The sequence below is a fragment of the Antechinus flavipes genome, chromosome 3 (assembly GCF_016432865.1).
Source record: "Antechinus flavipes isolate AdamAnt ecotype Samford, QLD, Australia chromosome 3, AdamAnt_v2, whole genome shotgun sequence".
In the NCBI taxonomy this organism is placed as follows: Eukaryota; Metazoa; Chordata; class Mammalia; order Dasyuromorphia; family Dasyuridae; genus Antechinus; species Antechinus flavipes.
In genome coordinates, this window is record NC_067400.1 from 596,886,351 (window position 1) to 596,906,251 (window position 19,901).

Sequence of the window (19,901 nt, forward strand, 5' to 3'; positions counted from 1 at the left end):
CACCTGAATGAAAAACCATTCTGTGACTACCTGCATCCATCAGGGGCCAGGTTTAACATGGAAAAGGCATCAAAATGACCCAGGGAGCAGAATCCAGCAGTGGTTTCATTTCTACAAAGGACTGGGGCAATAGGACCTTCCCAAAAAAGTCAAGAAGAAGATGGCCCTTGAATATTACAGGGGCAACAGGGTAACTACTGAAGGTCTCAGACAAAGCCTGATGGTACACTTCTGAAGGTCCCTGAGAGAGAGCCCTGTTGGCTCCTTGGGAATTCCCAGAGGATGGAAGACACTTAGAAAAGACTGAGCACTTATTTGGGCCAAACTCAAGTCTTACCAGGATTTGAAGACATCTATTCTCAAAGTCATCTCTTAGCTCAATTTTTTTTAATGGAATGGTTACGCCTTTCTCATTCTAAACCAGGGACCCTATGAAAAGATACCCACAACTCCCCACTCATTAACAAGCATTTATTAAGTAGTTTAACCATGAACCAGGCACTGTGCCGGGAAAACATAAAGGTAATACTTCCATTATGTACCCTGCTATTTCCATTCCAATGGGTTACCATCTTAAGGTAGCATATGCAATCGTTTTCCCCTTTATATATTTGTCTACTAGTTGGTTTAAACTTACATAGGATCACAGATTTAGAGCAGAAGGGGATGTTAATGTATAAACTATATCAGACTGCGTGCTGTCTCGAGGAGGAGGGAGGCAAGGGAGGGAAGGAGAAAAAAATTGGAACTCAAAACCTTACAAAAATGAATGCTAAAAATTACACGTAATTGGAAAAAATATGACTGATTGGCAACATCAGAACAGGTATTCTTTGAGCATCACCTGGACTAGATGAGATCTGAGATTCAGGGACTGGTTATTTTGGGAGAGCCTCAATAATGGAGAAAAAAAAAAAGAAGGGAATGTTATTCTACCTTCTATAGGAAGTCTTCCCTAATTCCTATTGATTTTCATGCCTTTCCTCTGCTGATTGTTTCTAATATTTCCTGTTTTCATGTTGTTTGTAGGTAGTTGTTTGCATATTATTCCTCTCGTTAACTAGGCCATGAGCTCCTCATAGGTAGGGAAAGTTAGTCCCTTTCCTTAGAAATCCATCACTTATGATCAACTGTGATGGAATTGGTTCTTTTCAGCAATGAGATGATTAAAGGTAATTCTGATAGACTTGGGATGGAAAGTACCATCTGCATCCAGAGAGAGAATTGTGGATACTGAATGTGGATCAAAGCAGAGTATTTTCACCTTTTTTGTTGTTTTGTTTCTTTCTCCTATTTTTTCCCCTTTTGATCTGATTTTTTTTTTGTACAGCATAATGAATATAGAAATATGTTTAGAAGAATTGCACATATTTAACCTATACTGGATGGCTTGCTGTCTTGGGGAGAAGGAAGGGAGGAGAGAGGGAGAAAAAATTGGAACAGAAGGTTTTGCAAAGGTGAATATTGAAAACTATCTTTGCATGTATTTGGAAAAATAAAATATTATTTTTTTTAAAAAAGTGAAAAAAAAAAAAGAAATCCACTATTTAGCATAGTATCTGTCATACAGTAGACACTTAAATGCTAGTTGGCTGACTGCCTCCCTAACTGACCCAGACACTAGGAGTCCATGATTAGTCAATCAACAAGCATTTGAGTAAGTATCTCCTATGTGCCAAGTACAGAGAATTCAAAGACCGAACAGAAAAAGCTGAGTTTTGAAGAGCTTTACCATATCTACCTCCATCTGGCTCCAATGCTATCGCACCCATGTGAGTCTCCATAAATTGCCATTTGTGGTCACTTAGGAATCTACTCCAGACCCAAAATCAGAACGCAGCTTGCAACAGTCTGGAAAGTCCCTCTGTTCTTGCCACATGGCAGCCAATGGTAATCTGGCTCAGCTACAATTACAAGTGCTAATCATTCACCCCAGTCAGGAGGTGGCGGAGGTCTGGAAACAGATTCTCCATTTGTTTTCTGACAGGACATAGATTTGGGCAGAATTCAGATTCAGGAACTCTGCTAGGCACAGGGGGGTGACACAAACCTTGCCCTCAAGGAGCTTCCATTCTATTGGATGGATCCTGGACTTTAACTGGAAGGGATCTCAGAGGTCAACTAATCCACCGTGCCCCCCCCCTCCCCTTCCCTTCCTCTGCTTCCCCTCAGTTTGGATTTTATTTTAACTCAGGAGTGAGAAAGGAAAAGGAGAGAGATGTAAATTGTGAAAATTAAAAGCAAAAACGTAGGATTTCTGGCAAAAAGGGACCTTATTGGTCGTCTAGTTATGGAACCTTAGAGCTAGTCTAATCCAAAACTGTTTTGTTTTTGTTTTTGTTTTTTTTGAGAGGCAATTGGGGTTAAGTGTCTTGCCCAGGGTTACACAGCCAGGAAGTGTTACGTGTCTGAGTCTGGATTTGAACTCAGGTCCTCTGGACTTCAGGACCGGTGCTCTGTCCACTGAACCATCTAGCGGTCTCTCCAAAGCTTCTTAAATTGTGCTTCTCAGTCCCATATAGGTGCATAATTGAATGTGGGGGTCATGAAATTATAATTTATTATAGTAAATGTTTGATTTGATATTATTTTATATATCTATAAACCTGGGATCACATAAACATTTCTTCAGCAAAAAGGGATTTTAAATGGAAAAAATTTAAGAAGTGCTGGTCTAAACCATTCCAGTTTCTCTCACTCTATCTCTCTCAATCTCTGTTGCTGTCTGTTTCTGTGTGTGTGTGTGTGTGTGTGTGTCTTTCTTTGTTTTTCTCTATCACTTTGTCTCTTTATCTGTGTCTCTCTGCCTCTCCCTGTCCCTCTCTCTCTCTCTGTGTCTCTGTCTCTATCTCTTTTTCTCTCTCTCCTTTTCTCTGTCTCTGTGTCTCTGTGTGTCTCTGTCTCTCTGTGATTTCATTAAAGTGAGATGCTCATGGTGAAGTAATTTCCTCTACCAAGACAGGCCCAGAGACACAGTGTTATATACCAGAGGCGGAAACTCTGGGTTCAGATCTATCTGTGTGGCCTTGAGGGGGTCTGCCTTCTTTCCCTGTATCTGTGAAGCCCTACATTTTATTTATTTATTTGCTGAGGCAATTGGGGTTAAGTGACTTGCCCAGGGTCACACAGCTGGGAAGTCTTAAGTATCTGAGGTCAAATTTGAACTCAGCTCCACCTGACTTTAGGGCTGGTGTTCTATCGACTGCACCACCTAGCTGCCCCTCCCTCATTTTACAGATAAGGAAGGAACCCCAGAGAGGGGTTGGGATCCCCCAAGGTCCCAGAAGCAAGATCCCAGGCCCCTTGACTTTCTTGATGAGGAAACGTGCCCAATGTCAAGCCAATCCAATAAGCTTTTATTAAGCACCTACTATATGCCAGGTACCATGCTAAGCACTAGAGATGCAATTAATAAAAACAAAAAGGGTCCTTCCTATGTTAACTCCAACTCCCTCATTTTTATGGATAAGGAAATAGAGGCACAGAGAAGTGGTCACATGTGGCAGAAAGAGTTTCCTTCAAAGAAGTTTCTACTTGGAAGTCTAAAGCTGCTCAGTTCCAGGAAAAAAGCATACAGAGAGTTTGGGTTTTTTTTTATTCTCCCCCTCTCCCCACAGACTTACAATACATAACCTCTGACATCATGAGAAGACAAGAAAGTCTATGGCTGAATGAGAATGGGACAATGAGAGGTTGGGCTCCATTCGTAGTGACTCACGAGCCATTTGACATGCTGACATCAATGGCAAGCTCACCCCTGAGCCTGGGCTCTCTCTCCCGGGCATTTCTCTGGTGTCGCAATGCTCAGAAAGGAATTCTGGACCATACTACGCCTGCTCCAGGCCAAGGGGCCTGAACAAACTGGTTTCCCCCAATGGGGAAAGAAAAAGCAGCCCTGGACAAAGGAACTCTAGATTTGGACCGCTCACTACCTGATCTCACCTCCTAGGGGCCTCAGTTTCTTGATCTGAAAAATGGGCAGATTAGACCCAATGACCCCCGAGTTACTTCTGACCCCAAATAGGTGGTCTCTGGGAATGCACCCACCTGTGCAATGGGACAGAGTGTGAGCCACATTCACAGCCTCAGATTGCAGCTGAAAAATCTGAAAATAAGTTGTGGGGCACTAATGCCACCAAGTGGTCACTACAGAAATTGACATTGAAAAAAAATCCTATTGAGGACTGTCTCAAAGTGGAAGGAAGGGCAGCCTTCAAAGGGTCCTCCTATTCAGCTGTAGGCCTGGAGGGACTTCCAGATCTGAGGGGCTGCGCCTGCAATCCCAGCATCCTAGAACACTGAGGCCCGAAGGAAGTTTTAAGAGTATCTAACCCTCACTGGAAACTGGCTGAATAAAGTGATGGTATATGAAGGCTATGGAATATTATTGCTCTATAAGGAATGATCAGCAGGATTTTAGAGGCCTGGAGAGACTGACATGAACTGATGCTGAGTGAAATGAGCAGGACCAAGAGATCATCGAACACAGAAACAACGAGATTATCTGATGATCAATTTTGTTGGACGTGGCTCCCTTCAACAATGGCCAATTCCAATAGATTGTAATGGAGATATCTTTTTTGATCTGATTTTTCTTGTGCAGCATGACATTTGTGGAAATATGTACAGAAGAATTGTGCATGTTTAACATATATCTGGATGTCTAAGAGAGAGGATGGAGGGAAAGAAGGGAGAAAAATATTGGAACACAAGATTTTGCAAGGGTGAATGTTGAAAACCATTCATGTATCTTGAAAATTAATAAGATTTTTCCTCACTAAGGCTATTTTAAATAAAGTCTATAACAACAACAAAAGATTATCTGATCTCCTTCATATCCCAGCTAGCTAAAACTGAAAAGCACAGAACAGAACAGGGAAGAACAATTAGCAAACTTAGAAGCTGAGATCCCGTGTCAAGGCTATTATTCATCTGTGGATTTGAAATAAGAGAGTCTGATCTAATTGGGTCCACTGGAGAAGGGTGGGTGGGGAATTCCAAAAAGAAGAAGCCATTTATCACACCAGTATACCTGTCTCGGCCAACTCTTTCGTGCCTTAATCAAGGGCCTATGCATAATTAGCCTGGATGGAAGTACAAACATTATCAACTATTAATTTGGCTGTGACATCATCCCCAGGGCTCCTCTCCCCAAAAGGGCTGTATTACGTGTGACTGTGTATAATGAGATTCTCTCCCCCGGCTATTTCAGAGCTTTTCTGGTCTTATAATGCTCAGGAAGGAATGCTAAATGTATGTATATGGAGATGTGCATGTGGATCTGTATATACCCATATGTGTGTGTGTGTGTGTGTATTTACACACACATGCATACAAATAGAAAGCTACATATACCTCTCTCTATAGATGCATGAGTATGTATATACACATAATGTATATATAGATAGATGTATATAGAAATATGTGGGTATAGATGTACACACATGCATATATACATATACGTTCACGTTTGGATGATACGGCAAACAAAACATTTTATAGTTATGATTCACATTTGTGTATATACATAGGATACATTATTATTCCCCTCTCTCTCTTGGTGTGCGTCTATGCTTGTTGACTGAAAATCTACCTATTATGGCACATTCCCTCTATGTGAAGAAAAGAGGATTAAAAAGTTGTTTAAAAAATGTTTAGATTCTCTGGGAGACGACTGGAGACAATCCTGAGATTTTATGAAACCACAGTCCAGAATTTCTGGTCTGTTAGGAGGATCCCGGACCGTCCCCCACACCCACAAATGGACATATTCGCTAGGAGGAGGCACTTAGAGAGTGATATCGCAAGGTTGAGTGAAAGCCGGTGGTCCAGCTGTTGTCCCACAGTCTTCCCCTGCTCCAGGTGATCTAGGTTAAGGCAGAAAGGAACATGGCTGCTCCTTTCAGATCAGAGGGAGACCACCCACGCCAAAAGCTCCTGGCTGCTAGAATGGAGCTACTGGAAAGACATGGCTTATAGCATTAATTACTAGTTTTTGAGCCTGGTGTTCATTTCTCTTGGCCATGGGGTGGAGCTTAAACTGCTTGGACCTAACTAGCTTGAGACACTTACTAGTTACTCAACTAGTAAGTCTCAGTTTCTTTGTCTGTAAAATGGGAATAAAAATAGCACCTATTTCACAAGGCTCCTGTAAAGTACTTTGTAGACATTGAAAGATCTATGGAAACAGAAGATAATGTCTGGCTGACCACCAGCGGCCTCCCATCTTTCTCCATCCCTGTTTCAGCATTTCACAGTAAGAATTCTGCTCTAGTCAAGGCAAAGGACTTAAGTGCCCCCTTCCCAGGGACAAAGAGTTCATTTCTGGGTTCTGATTTTCACCATTTCTTGGTCTTAGCATCTTCCCCTGACTCTTCCCTATCAGTTTTCCCAAGGCCAATGTCAAAAACTCACCTCCTCCAGGAAGCCACCCCTGATTAGCCCATCCCATCTATTCACCACCTTCCTTGGCATCCCGCTGGCTCAGTTGGCACCACATTATCCCGGCACTTCTGGATGTGGCAGTTCATTCTTTTCATATAAGGCATCTTCTCTCCCCAAAGAGAAGAAAAGTTCCTTTGAGGTACAGAAGGAATGGTCCTAGAAGTTCTGGGTACTTTCCTCTTCATAGTAGTCATTGAATTAACCCTTTGAATCACAGTATCACAGAATCTCAGAGTTGGAAGGGACCACAGTAGTTACACATCACAGATTTAAGCTGGAGGGCACTTGAGAGATCAATTAATCCAACCCCCTCATTTACACATGAGGAAACCGAGACCAGAGTAGATTAATGATTTCTTCAAGGTCACACAGTTAGTAGATCAGTGCTGGGATTTGAACTCGGATCCTGACTTTAAATCCAGCTTTTTTTTTTTTTTTTTTTGGATTACTCCTCATCTCATCCAATCCATAGCTATTACCCGCTCCTCTCCCCACCCTTCGGGGGCTGTCGGAATGTATGGCCATTGAGCACCAAGTTCTTTGGTGAGTGGGGACGATGGGAGGGCAGGTGAGCCCATGAGCACCATCAGCCCAGAAAGGCATCGTAGTCCATGTACCAGATGAGCTGGCCAGAGGAAGGGAGGACCCCGGAGATGGGCCACTTCTGGGGCTCGTGGCCCACCCGGCTCACCAGATGGGCGATGTCCCTCTTCCTTTTGCCCATCACGAGGACGGCCACCTTTTTGGCCCGGTTAATGAGGGGGAGGCTGAGGCTCATGCGCTGGTGGGGCTTGGCAGGGCTCTCGGTGAGCACCACCAGCTTGTCCCCTTCCAGGCCAGCGGGCGAGTGAGGGAAGAGCGAGGCCGTGTGCCCGTCGGTGCCGACGCCCAGAAGCACCAGGTCAAAGCTGCTGTTGCTCACAAGGGCCGAGATCTCCTTGGCGTAGAGCTCGGCGCCCTGGTCCTCCTCCACACACAGCCTGCGGTGCAGGTGGACGGGCATGGGGTGGATGTTGCAGTAAGGCACGCGGATGTGCTGGAGCAGGTGGACGTGCAGACCCTGGAAGTTGGACTCGGGGTCGGTCAACGGGACACAGCGCTCATCCACCAGCCACAGGTGAGTGTGGCCCCATGGGAAGCTGTAGTGTCTCGTGGCCAGCCTCTGAAAGAGGGCCACGGGGCTGGCGCCCCCCGAGAGGGCCAGGTGGAACTCCCCGCGATGTCTCACGGCCCGCTCAGCGGCCGCCTCGATGTCGGACGCCAACCGGGCGATCAGCTCCTCGGGCCAGGCTGAGACAAGGGAGCTGTTGCGGTACTTGGACCTGAGGATGCTGAAATCTCCAGGCACTGGGCCCGGGCCGGGGCCGGACACCAGCTGTTCCACCTCCCGCTGCACAAAGACCACCTGGCTGCCCTCCTGCTCAAAATCCAGCAGGTGCTGATTGCCGGCTCCCCCAGGGTACAGCCGGGGCACCTCCTGGGCGATGCTGTCCAGCAGCGGGGTCCACACGTCCCAGGAGGCCAGCAGGTTCTCCGTGGTGATGAAGGAATTCTTCCGCCGGTGGAAGATGTGGGAGATCAGAATGGAGTAGGCGTCCCTCTCCTGGCGGGGGCGGTAGGCATGGAAATCAGCCAGCTGCTGTCCAAAGAGGTGAAGGTCGGGCATCTCCTGGATCTCCTGCCAGCTCCCAGGGGGCAGGGAGGGCTTAAACAGGTTCCTGCTGACCAGCACCGCGGGGCCGCCCAGCACCCCGTGCCCGATATAGAAAACGATCTGTCTGGGCTGGCACTGGCTCTTCCCAGAATCCCGGTGGCTCTCGCTCTGGGTACAGTACACCCGGTTTTTGAATACGATCCGGACGTAGCCCACCCTCTCGTCCAGGGCTTTACCAGACATCAGGATGAAGGGGACGCCCTCCCAGCGCAGGTTGTCGATTTGAAGGAGGACTCCTAAAAAACAAGGGGGAGGCAGGAAACTCAGAGAGGCACCCAGCACAATGCCTCGGGATCGGGTTGGGGTCTTGGGGACCAGTTAGTCCAACCCGCACGGGAAGAGGGAGGGACGCCCTTGACCACATGCCGAATGAGGGGCCACAAGACTGTGCTCAAAGCCTCCAGTGACTGAAAAAGTCTTCCTCCTCACCTCCCACCCCAGGCTCCCTTCAAATCCCAGCTAAACCCGCATCTTCTGCACCCCAACGTTATCTCAGCAGCTTATCCTGTAGATAAGCCTGAGTCTTCTCTAGACTGTAAGCTCTTTGAGGGCAGGGACTTTCTATGCCTTTCTCTGTATCTCAAAACTCAGCCTGACACATAGTAGGTACTATGGATAGAGCACCAGACCTGGAGCGAGAAAAATCAAATACTAGCTGTGTGATTCTGTGCACGTGCCTTTACCCTGTTTACCTCTATTTCCTCATCTGTCAAGTGACCTGGAGAAAGAAATGGCAAACCATTGCAGTATCTTTACCCAAAAATCCTCAAATGGGTCACAAAGAGTAAGGCATGGCAACAATATTGCAGTGAAGAATCCTTTGGTGGACAGCACATTCAACTTGGAAACCTGAAGGCCTGGATTTAAATCTCAATTCTTTTACTAACCGGCTGTATGATCTTTGGTAGCTAATTAACTCCTCTAGAACTTGTTGTCAGCTGTAAAATGGGGAAAATAAAACCTATAATACAGAGAGCTGTGGGATTTTGCATTTGAACCAGACTTGTGGTTTGTGGAGAATTCCTAGTGAGGGAGTTCCTTCAGCCGAGGCAGAGTGGGGTCCCTGAGAGTCTTCTTGGTTCCCTAGAGAAGAAGGTCACATAGCCAGTACGCAGGAAACTGTTATTGTTTGTCCTTTGTTCTCAAAGAGCTCCATGACATTAGGGAGGGGATGCTATGACATGCAAGTAAATTGGATTTAAGTGAAGGAGGGCTGGGCGCTAGGTACCAGGAGAGCGGCCTGGTCTGCCCGGCTGGCTCACTCATCACTGACCAGCCACAGTCTGACCGGACAGGGTGGAGAAGGTTCCACCACCCAGCATCGTCCAGCCACTCCACTCTACTAACATCCTGGGGAGCGAGAAGCTGCCTAACCCTAGATCTAGGCCCAGAAGGATGTGCAGCTGGTCTCAATCCATCTTCGTCGGGCCAGGGTGGGAAGACTGCCACCATGGCTGTTCTCTGCCCAGAAAAAAGCTACTAGTAACCAGGCTTTCCAGGTCAACCCTAAAGGGATCTCAGAGGAATTTCACACATCCCCCAGAGTCCTCCTGGAAATCCCCCCGGGCCGTCACCGGTGGCCATATGGGAATAGCCTCTGGACTGAGACCAGGGCCACAGGAAAACGCCTCCTGGATGAAAGAGGCAGATTCTGAGAAGCCGCAAAGACTGGGATGAACTGGTGCAAGGAGAAAGGAGCAGAACCAAGCAGGCAATTTATACAACACCAGCAGCATTGCAAATAACTTCGAAAGGCTGAATTATAATAATCACATCAGCGCTGGTCTCAATATAGTTCTTTGTCTTTGCATTCTGCCCTCACCACCACCCCGTGGGCGAGGCGTAATTGTTCTCCCATTTTACAGCAGAGAAAACTGACCGATCCAAATGTCAGAGGAACAGTAAGTCTGCTGCCACCTCCTGGCAGAGAGGTCGTGGCTTCAAGATGCAGAATGAGACAGAAGGTTTTTGACGTGGACAATATGAGGATTTGTTTTGCTTGATTATGTATATCTGTTACAGAAGCTTGGTTTTTCTTTTTTTTTTTTTATCAACTGGATGGGGAAAGATGGGAGGGAGAGAAAAATAAATGCTTGTTAATTTTTAAAAATTAGATAAATAAACCTTACCATGCTTTAAAGGGGAAAAAAGGGGGGAAAATAGAAAATATCTTCTTCCTCATCCAGTGAAATCACTGGATATTTTTCAGGTGGAGATCAAAGGTGTCGAGTGAGAGGCAGCAGAATACAACAACAAAAAAAAAGTTTTGGGCTTGGAAGTGGTTGTTAAGTTGGGTTTTTTTTTTTTTTTGTGACCTTATTTGGGGTTTTCTTGGTAAAGATACTAGAGTGATTCGTCATTTGCTTCTCCAGCTCATCTAACAGATGGGGAAACTGAGGTAAACAGGGTGAAATGACCTGACCAGGGTCACACAGTTAGTGTCTGAGGCTCATGAAGGATCTTTCTGACTCTAGGCCCAGCACTTTATCCACTGCGCCAACTAGGTTTAAATTCTTATTCCTACCGATATGGCTTTGAGAAAAATCACCTGGTCCTCTAAAGTCCCTCCAGCTGGACATCAAGGGTACTATTTATGACTTGTCCAGTGACTTACAGTATCAGAGGCAGCATTTGAACTCAGGTCTCTTGACTCTTGCTCAGAGGCAGCCCTGTGTTCCAGGTAAGTTCCTCCCGATCCAGCCCAAGCAGGGAACCTACCTGCGAAGGTCGGTGTCAGGCTCACATAGCCGGCAGGCTTCTGCAGCTCCTTCTGGACCTGCCCACCGTACGCCTGGTACTGGCCCAGGACGGCGCTCCCCTTTTCCAGGCTCCGAAGGGCCCGGAAGGTCTGCAGCTTGTGGCGGAGCAGCTCCTCTGGGTCGCTGAGGTTCCGGGGCAGCTCCATGGCCACGTACATCAGGATCTCCGTCAGGTGGTTCTGGATGACGTCCCGGATCACTCCGTATTCTTCATAAAAGCTGATGCGGCCTGGGAGAAGCAAAAGGGATGGGGAGGGAATCAGTGGGTCTGGGAGGACAGAGGGAAGACTGGGCCGGAGGAGGAAGGGGAGGGAGCTGGTCAAGCCTCCAGCGCCATCAAAGGCCCATTGAGTCAAGTCCCAACTCCTAAATCTGCTACGGAACACTCTCCAAGTCACGTTTCAGCACTGACCCCCATCCCCAAGATCCAAAAATAGTCTGATAGTCTATATTCCAGTCAAACTGAACGCCAGCCAAACTCAGTGCTTCCCCACTCTGAGCTTTTGCTCACTCAGGTCCCTGAGCTTAAAAGCTTAAAAAGCTTAAAAAAGAGCTTAAAAAAAAAGTCCCCTCTTTCACCTGTTTGATTTCTTCCTTTTGCCACCCAAGAACCAGCCCCTCCCCCTGAAACCCCTCCTGAATCACTCCCCCCACAGCAAAGAGGGGGAAGGTTATGATAACCTTCTCCCTTGGATCTTACGTCGATTCCTTCCTGGTTCATGTTATGGCCATCTGTGCTGGGATCTATCCCCTCCTGGACTGCAAGGACAGACTAAATTGTGTGTCTTTTCCAGCCCCTACACAGCACGTTGTAGAGAGTAATGCTGCTCCTCCTGATAATAATAATCGGTAAAAGGTAACATTTACAGAGTGCTCACTACGTGCCAGGTGGCGTCACTAGGATGGCTCAGCGGACAGAGACAAGCCTAGAGCCAGGAAGATCTGAATTCGAATCCAGGCACAAATACTTGCTAGCTGCGTGACTCTGGACAAGCCACTTACCCCTGTCTGCCTCAGTTCTCCCTGGTAAAATTATCTGGAGAAGGAAATGGCCAATCATTCCGGTGAAGAAAGCCCCAAATGGGGTCACAAAGAGTTGGGCTGGACAGAAAACAAGTGAACAACCACAATAACATGTGCTGGCACTGGGCTAATGTACAATAAGAGAAATGAGTAAGATCTGGAATAGGGAGAGACCTGACATAAATCTCTCTTCCAAAACTTACTAGCTCCTCCAGCTGGAGGAGCCTCAGTCTCCACATCTGTAAAGTGGGAATGATAACGATCCTCACAGTCTGCATGAGGCTCAGATGAAATAATATAAACTTTGAAACTATATAGAAACTATTATTATATATAGAACTATTATTGAAGCTGAGAGAAAGCGCCCAAGCAGAGACCCAGAGTTTCAGGTGAACATGACAAGCCTAGGGGATAGCAAGGAGAGGAAAGAGTTAATGTGTGGGAGTACAGAGCTATGAGGTTCAATAGAAAGGACCTCGAATACCAGGCTCAGGACTTTGTACTTCATTCTAGGCAAAGGTCCTCAAACTACAGCCCGCGGGCCAGATGCAGCAGCTGAGGACGTTTATCCCCCTCACCCAGGGCTATGAAGTTTCTTTATTTAAAGGCCCACAAAGCAAAGTTTTTGTTTTTACTATAGTCCGGCCTCCAACAGTCTGGGGGACAGGGAACTGGCCCCCCATTTAAAAAGTTTGAGGACCACCAGGGAGCTATTGAGTCATAGAGTTGCAAAGAGTGCAATGGGAAGACGAATGCAGATGATGAGTGATACTGTTACAGGCAACAGGTGAATTTCACTGCAAGAAATTAGACTGTTGAGTCACGTCTAACACTACACAACTGCAACGTGAGGTCTTTTTGGCAAAGATGTTGGAGGGATGGCCCATTTCCTTCTCCAGCTCACTTCAGGAAACTGAGGCAAGCAGGGATAAGTGACTTCCCAAGGGTCCCACAGCCAGTGAGACTCTGAGAGAACACTGGAACTCAGGAAGATGAGCAGACTCATTCTAGCTCTGGCACTCTGTGCACTGTGGCGCCACCTAGCAACCCCAGAGCTTAATGAACTGGGCTATGAAGGAAGGTGTGTGAACTGTGGCCCCACCAAGCAGCCCCAGGGCTCAATAAACTGGGCTCATCAGGAAAGTCTATGTACTATGGCGCCACCTAGCCGACCCACAGCTTGACTCACTGGGTTATAAAGGTCTAGGCACTGTGGCGACACCTAGCAGGCACAGAGCTTAACTCACAAGGCTATTAAGGAAGGTCTGTGCACTATGGCGCCACCTAACACCTCAGAGCTTTATTAGCTGGGCTATAAAGGAAAATCTGGGCTCTGTGGCGCCACCTAACAGCATCAGGGCTTGATTTACTAGGCTATAAAGGCAGATCTGGACACTGTGGCGCCGCCTAGCAGCCTCAGACCTTAATGAATTCAGCTAAAAAGGAAGGTGTATATATTATGGCGCCATCCAGCAGTCCCAGAGCTTGATTCACTGGGCTACACAGGAAGGTCTGTGCATTGTGGCGCCACCTAGCAGCCTCAGGGCTTTATTCACTGGGCTACACAGGAAGGTCTAGGCACTGTGGCGCCACCTAGCAGCCCCAGAGCTTGATTCACTGGACTATTAAGGAAAGTCTGTGCACTGTGGCACCATCTACCAGCCTCACAATTTGATTCACTGGGCTATACAGGAGGGTGTGTGCACCGTGGCGCCGCCTAGCAGCCCCAGACCTTAATGAATTCGGTTAAAAGGAAGGTGTATATATTATGGTGCCACCTAGCAGCCCCAGAGCTTGATTCACTGGACTATTAAGGAATGTCTGTGCACTGTGGCGCCACCTAGCAGCCCCAGGGCTTGATTTACTGGGCTATAAAGGCAGATCTGGGCACTGTGGCGCTATGTAGGAGCCCCAGAGCTTAATTCACCGGGCTGCATAGAAAGGTCTGTGCATTTTGGCGCCACCTAGCAGCCACAAGGCTTTATTCACTGAGCTATACAGGAAAGTCTGTGCACTGTGGCGCCACCTACCAGCCTCACAATTTGATTCACTGGGCTATACAAGAAGGTATGTGCGCTATGGAACCACCTAGCAGCGCCAGAGCTTAACGAATTGGACTAAAAAGGAAGGTGTATATATTACGGCACCACCTAGCATTCCCAGAGCTTGGTTTACTGGGCTATAAAGGAAGATCTGTGCACTGTGGTGCCATCTCGCAGCCCCAGGGCTTGATTCACTGGACTATTAAGGAAAGTCTGTGCACTGTGGCGCCACTTAGCAGCCCCAGACCTTAATGAATTGGGCTAAAAAGGAAGGTGTATGTATTATGGCGCCACCTAACATTCCCAGAGCTTGATTCGCTGCACTATTAAGGAAGGTCTGTGCACTGTGGCGCCACCTAACAGCATCAGGGCTTGATTTACTAGGCTATAAAGGCAGATCTGGACACTGTGGCGCCGCCTAGCAGCCCCAGACCTTAATGAATTCAGCTAAAAAGGAAGGTGTATATATTATGGCGCCACCCAGCAGTCCCAGAGCTTGATTCACTGGCTATACAGGAAGGTCTGTGCATTGTGGCGCCACCTAGCAGCCTCGGGGCTTTATTCACTGGGCTACACAGGAAGGTCTAGGCACTGTGGCGCCACCTAGCAGCCCCAGAGCTTAATTCACTGGACTATTAAGGAAAGTCTGTGCACTGTGGCACCACCTACCAGCCTCACAATTTGATTCACTGGGCTATACAGGAGGGTGTGTGCACCATGGCGCCGCCTAGCAGCCCCAGACCTTAATGAATTCGGCTAAAAAGGAAGGTGTATATATTATGGCGCCACCCAGCAGTCCCAGAGCTTGCTTCACTGGGCTACACAGGAAGGTCTGTGCATTGTGGCGCCACCTAGCAGCCTCGGGGCTTTATTCACTGGGCTATACAGGAAGGTCTAGGCACTGTGGCGCCACCTAGCAGCCCCAGAGCTTGATTCACTGGACTATTAAGGAAAGTCTGTGCACTGTGGCACCACCTACCAGCCTCACAATTTGATTCACTGGGCTATACAGGAGGGTGTGTGCACCGTGGCGCCGCCTAGCAGCCCCAGACCTTAATGAATTGGGCTAAAAAGGAAGGTGTATGTATTATGGCGCCACCTAACATTCCCAGAGCTTGATTTACTAGGCTATAAAGGAAGATCTGTGCACTGTGGCGCCACTTAGGAGCCCCAGAGCTTAACTCACTGGGCTATACAGGAAGGTCTGTATACTGTGGCACCACCTAGCAGCCCCGGAGCTTAATGAATTGAGCTCAAAAGGAAGTCTATGTGTTATAGCGCCACCTAGCAGCCCCAGAGCTTGATTCACTGGACTATTAAGGAAAGTCTGTGCACTGTGGCGCCAGCTACCAGCCTCACAGTTTGATTCACTGGTCTATACAGGAAGGTGTGTGCCTGTGGTGCCACCTAGCAGCCCCAGATCTTAATGAATTGGGCTAAAAAGGAAGGTGTATGTATTATGGCGCCACCTAGCAATTCCAGAGCTTGATTCACTGGACTATAAAGGAAGGTGTGTGCACTGTGGCGCCACCTAGCAGCCTCACAGTTTGATTCACTGGTCTATACAGGAAGGTGTGTGCACTGTGGCGCCACCTAGCAGCCTCACAGTTTGATTCACTGGGCTATACAGGAAGGTGTGTGCCTGTGGCGCCACCTAGCAGCCTCACAGTTTGATTCACTGGGCTATACAGGAAGGTGTGTGCCTGTGGCGCCACCTAGCAGCCCCAGACCTTAATGAATTGGGCTAAAAAGGAAGCTGTATGTATTATGGCGCCACCTAGCAGCCCAGAGCTTGATTCATTGGGCTATAAAGGATGTTGGGGCCAACTAGCTAATGAGTGAAAAGCTTTTGGTAAGAGTAACCTCACCTTGTCCATCCTCCTGTAAGGCTCCTTATATCACAGAGACATCTGGAAACGAACTGCAAACACTCCCATTTTTCTCAAGAGCCTGTTCTTCCTTTCAGACCCATACTGGAATCACCCTCTCCTTTAACTGCCAATCCAATCAGCTCCTAAATCTGGTAGTGTCTTTCTAGCAGAGAGCTTAATCTGGAACCACAGGTGGAGTTCGAGTCCGTGAACTCGGAGGGATAAATCTATTCCATCTTTATTTTCACTGACCTTTAAACTTGGCATGTCCTTCAAAACACAATTCTGGCTCACCAGATACCAAGAATCCATGCTATCAAAAAGTTAAGAAGCTCTCCTCAACAGCACTCTCCCAATTGGTCCCCTCCTCTCCATTCACACGACCTGGATGCTGATTCAGGATTTCATCCTGGTGTACCAGAATTGCTGTAATAGCCTCCTAATTGGTCCCAATTGGTTTTATTCCTCCCCTCTCTAATCCATCCACCATTCCTAAAACACAGGTGTGTTCTAGTGTGTCCCCCTCCCCCATATCTAATCAAAAATCTTCACTGTTTGCCTATGACTTATAAGATGAAATACAAAATCCTCAGCCTGGCATTGAAATCCCTCTGCATTCTGACTCCCACCTGCCCTTCTAATCTCAGTTCCTATTATCGCACTTCTCTCACTTTCCATTTCCCCAAAACTTTTCACATTCACCTTATGGCTCCCTCTTACTCAAAGCTTCTCCTGATTGCAGTCTCAGGTATTGGTAAATCTTTCCCTATTAAAATTTCTTAGTCTACACATTGTATTCGTGACTGTATATCTTATTTCCCAGATAGATCATAAGCTCCTCAGGTCAGTCACTGTTTGTTTCCTCTTTTGTCTTTGGCTCCCCTTCCTGGTCTACTGCCTGGAACATAGAAGGTGATTAAGAAATACCTTTGAGGTTAATTTGCTGGATTGAATATAAGCAGTCCTATTAAAAACAATTCTGAGGTACCATCTCATGTCCATCAGCTTGGTGAAGATGACAGAAAATAAAAATGACAAAAATAATCCCATTGTGGATGAAATTGTGAACTAGTCCAAACTTTCTAGAAAGTAAGCTATTAAAACAGTGCTTATCCTTTGACCCAGCTAGGTTTCTACCCCAAAATGATCAGAAAAAAAGAAAAAGGATGCATATGTACAAAAGTATTGTTATGCCCTGAATAAAATTATTATAGCCCCTCACTTTTTTCCTTGCCAGTAGGACTGGGAGAATTAAGTCAGGAAAAACCCTGAAGCTTTGGCTATTTTACATCCCCCTGTATCATAAAATCGAGGTGCATTATCGTGATCCTTGCTAAGATAATTCCCCCTCCCTTTGGGTATTGTCCCTTGCCTCACTGTCTCCTGCCTTCCACCTTCTTATCTTAACCCTTATCCTGTCAGGACTAAGCTATGATCCTCAGTCGCTCAGGGCCAGAATGATTTTTGGACATGAGTCCCATCTTAATCAGCTAGCTAAAATCTCCACAATTAAAAACTTAAAAATCAAGTTTTGTCTTGCCTCAGTTTCTCTGGCATTACAGTATTTATAGCTGTTACAAAACCGATCAATGGAGCAATGGCTGAACAAGTTGTGGTATGTGAAAGTAATATTATTATGCCATAAGAAATGATGAAATGAATGGATTTCAAAAACCTGAGAAGCCTTGTATATACTGATGCAAAGTGAAATGGGAAGAAACAAGGAACAATTTATACCCTAGAACCATAAGAAAACAGAATCAACTTTAAAAGACCAAGAAATTCTAGTCAATACAATGACCAACTGTGATTCCAAAGCATTCATCATAAAACATGCTGCTTACCTCCAGGTAGAGAACTAATGGATCTCAGAGTATAAAATAAAGTATGTTTTCTTTGTTTCTTTCTGGATGAAATGGGAGACCTTGACCTTTTTAAGCCGAAGTCTTCAAAAGGTCTCAGTTTGACTGAGGGTACACCCATTCAGTGATTAAGGCTAGGTAGCATTGGAGGCAAAGAGTCTCCTCTTTCACTTAGTCCAAAATAAAAAATCCAAATAAATCTAGGAGGGAAAGACCTTCAGGGTTTCTTGCCAAAGCAGAAATAATTAATATTTACATTCAATCTGAATCAATTGAAACCCAAACAATGACCAAATGGTGTTATGGGCCAGAACTCTGAACTTGAAACAAAGGATTCTTCCAAGGTACTAAGTGGAATTGATAGAGGCAATAATTATCTAATTTAGCATGGTTCAGTATGATTGATCTGATCCTGCAAGGAGATGTTATGGGCCAGAACCTGAAACAAGGTACTAAGTGGAATTGAGGAGATAATGGTTAAATCTAGTTTAGCATTGACTTATTCCTACAACAAATAATGGTTTCCTAGTGATATAATGATTGGTTTGTACTCAGTGTGTAGCATATAAGCAAGAAGCCTCAGCCAGGGAGATTCAGAGACAAGCAGACAGAAGGCTGGAGCACAAGCCCTTGGACTTAGACAGATTCATCCCATCTCACACCACCTTGGTGGCAACCTCCCCTCCTTTGCTTCCCCACTGAAACCAAGACTCCGGAAGGCCTCCAGAAAACTAGCTGAGCCCCAAGTGAAGGAGATAGGACTTTGAAAGAGATAATCAAAGATTTGGACTTTAACACCTGGCTGTACTTGTGGTGATTACTGAACTGAAACGAAGAGAACATTACATTTTAAGGAGAATATTACAAAATGGGGCTTGGCTTGGGACCTACTAGTGGCCAATCAATGAGAATCAGAATGGTTTGGGTTTAAGTCATGGTCCTTAAAAAGAAATCTAGCCCCAAAACCCCAAAGTATTTTGGGGAAGGGTTCAGCAATCCAGAAGGGAAAAAAAGCAGCATTTAAGAGTATCTGTTGGGAAGTCAGTAGTCAGAGATGAGGAGAAAGAGCATTCCAGGCACCGGGGACATCAATCAACAGGCATTTATTAAGTGCTTCCTATGTGCCAGGTACTGTGCTAAGCGTCAGCAGAGAAAATAATCAAGAGCTAAGAGATCAAGCATGAATTTTTATTGTGTTGTTTTTAGTTTTTTTTTTTTTTTTAGTTTAGTTTCATGATGTTGTTGTTGTTTTTAGTATTTTTAGTTTATTTTTTTTAATTGCTGTTTAATTAGGGGGGGTATTTTTGTTTTTTTAATTTTTAGGGGTTTTTTGTTTAGGTTTATTTTGTGACCCTATTTGTGGTTTTAGGTTTTTGGTTTTTTTGGTTTTTTTGACAAAGATACTGGAGTGATTGGTCATGTCCCTCTCTAACTCATTTTCAGATGAGGAAATTGAGGCAAATGATGTTAAGTGGCTTTGTCCAGAATCACACAACTAATAAGGGTCTGAGGCAGGATTTGAACTCAGGAAAATGAGTTTTGATGCACTATAGCACTCCCTAGCTGCCCTGGGGTTTAAATAATAAATGGTACTTCATAAATGTTTTTTGATTGATTTGTTGATTATCCATCATTCTAATCTGGGACCTCACAGCAGGAAAACACCTGTTTTGTAGCTAGGGAATATATGTTCAAACCCCATCTCTACAATCTGCTGTCTTGGTGACTTTGGCAAGTTGCTTAGTCTCTGTATCTGTCTGTCAAATAAGTGGATTGGCCTCCATGGCCTTTTAAGTCCCTTTCAGGTCTAGATTGATAATTCTGTCACTTTCCCTTCTTTTCTGCCTCAGACACGTCTGGTCTTGAATCGAGAAGAGGTTTCTAAACAAGTCCCATCTGCTCTCCCTGCAGTCAGTCACCTGCTGGGATCTTTAAAAATAGAGAAAAGCAAGGCAGAAAGGAGAAAATCCTTCCTGCAGGAAGGGGCTGGGCTCTCCTACTGCCCCACCAGCCATTCAGATCTAGCAGCTGGTCTTGGCTGACTGATGCTCTCTCACCTGCAGGAGGCAGAGCAGATGGGGGTGAGGGTGGAGGGAGCTAGGTCTCCTGACCCCTCCAACTCTGGTACCACCCTATTCACAAATCCATGCTGAGAGCAGATGGCACAGCTGCTCCACATCTGGGAT

The 19,901-nt window shown here is 46.1% G+C and overlaps 1 protein-coding gene across 1 annotated transcript in view; it reads right to left on the reverse strand.

The window, feature by feature from the left end:
- Positions 1 to 457: 457 nt before the first annotated feature.
- Positions 458 to 19,901, reverse strand: part of H6PD (hexose-6-phosphate dehydrogenase/glucose 1-dehydrogenase) — a 42,587-nt gene continuing 23,143 nt past the window's right edge. The window contains exons 4-5 of the mRNA XM_051988624.1: positions 10,877 to 11,146; positions 458 to 8,394 (exon numbers count right to left, since the gene is read on the reverse strand). Coding sequence (XP_051844584.1) covers positions 7,031 to 8,394; positions 10,877 to 11,146 — 1,634 coding nt within the window. The 3' untranslated portion in view covers positions 458 to 7,030. The remainder of the gene's footprint in view (positions 8,395 to 10,876; positions 11,147 to 19,901) is intronic.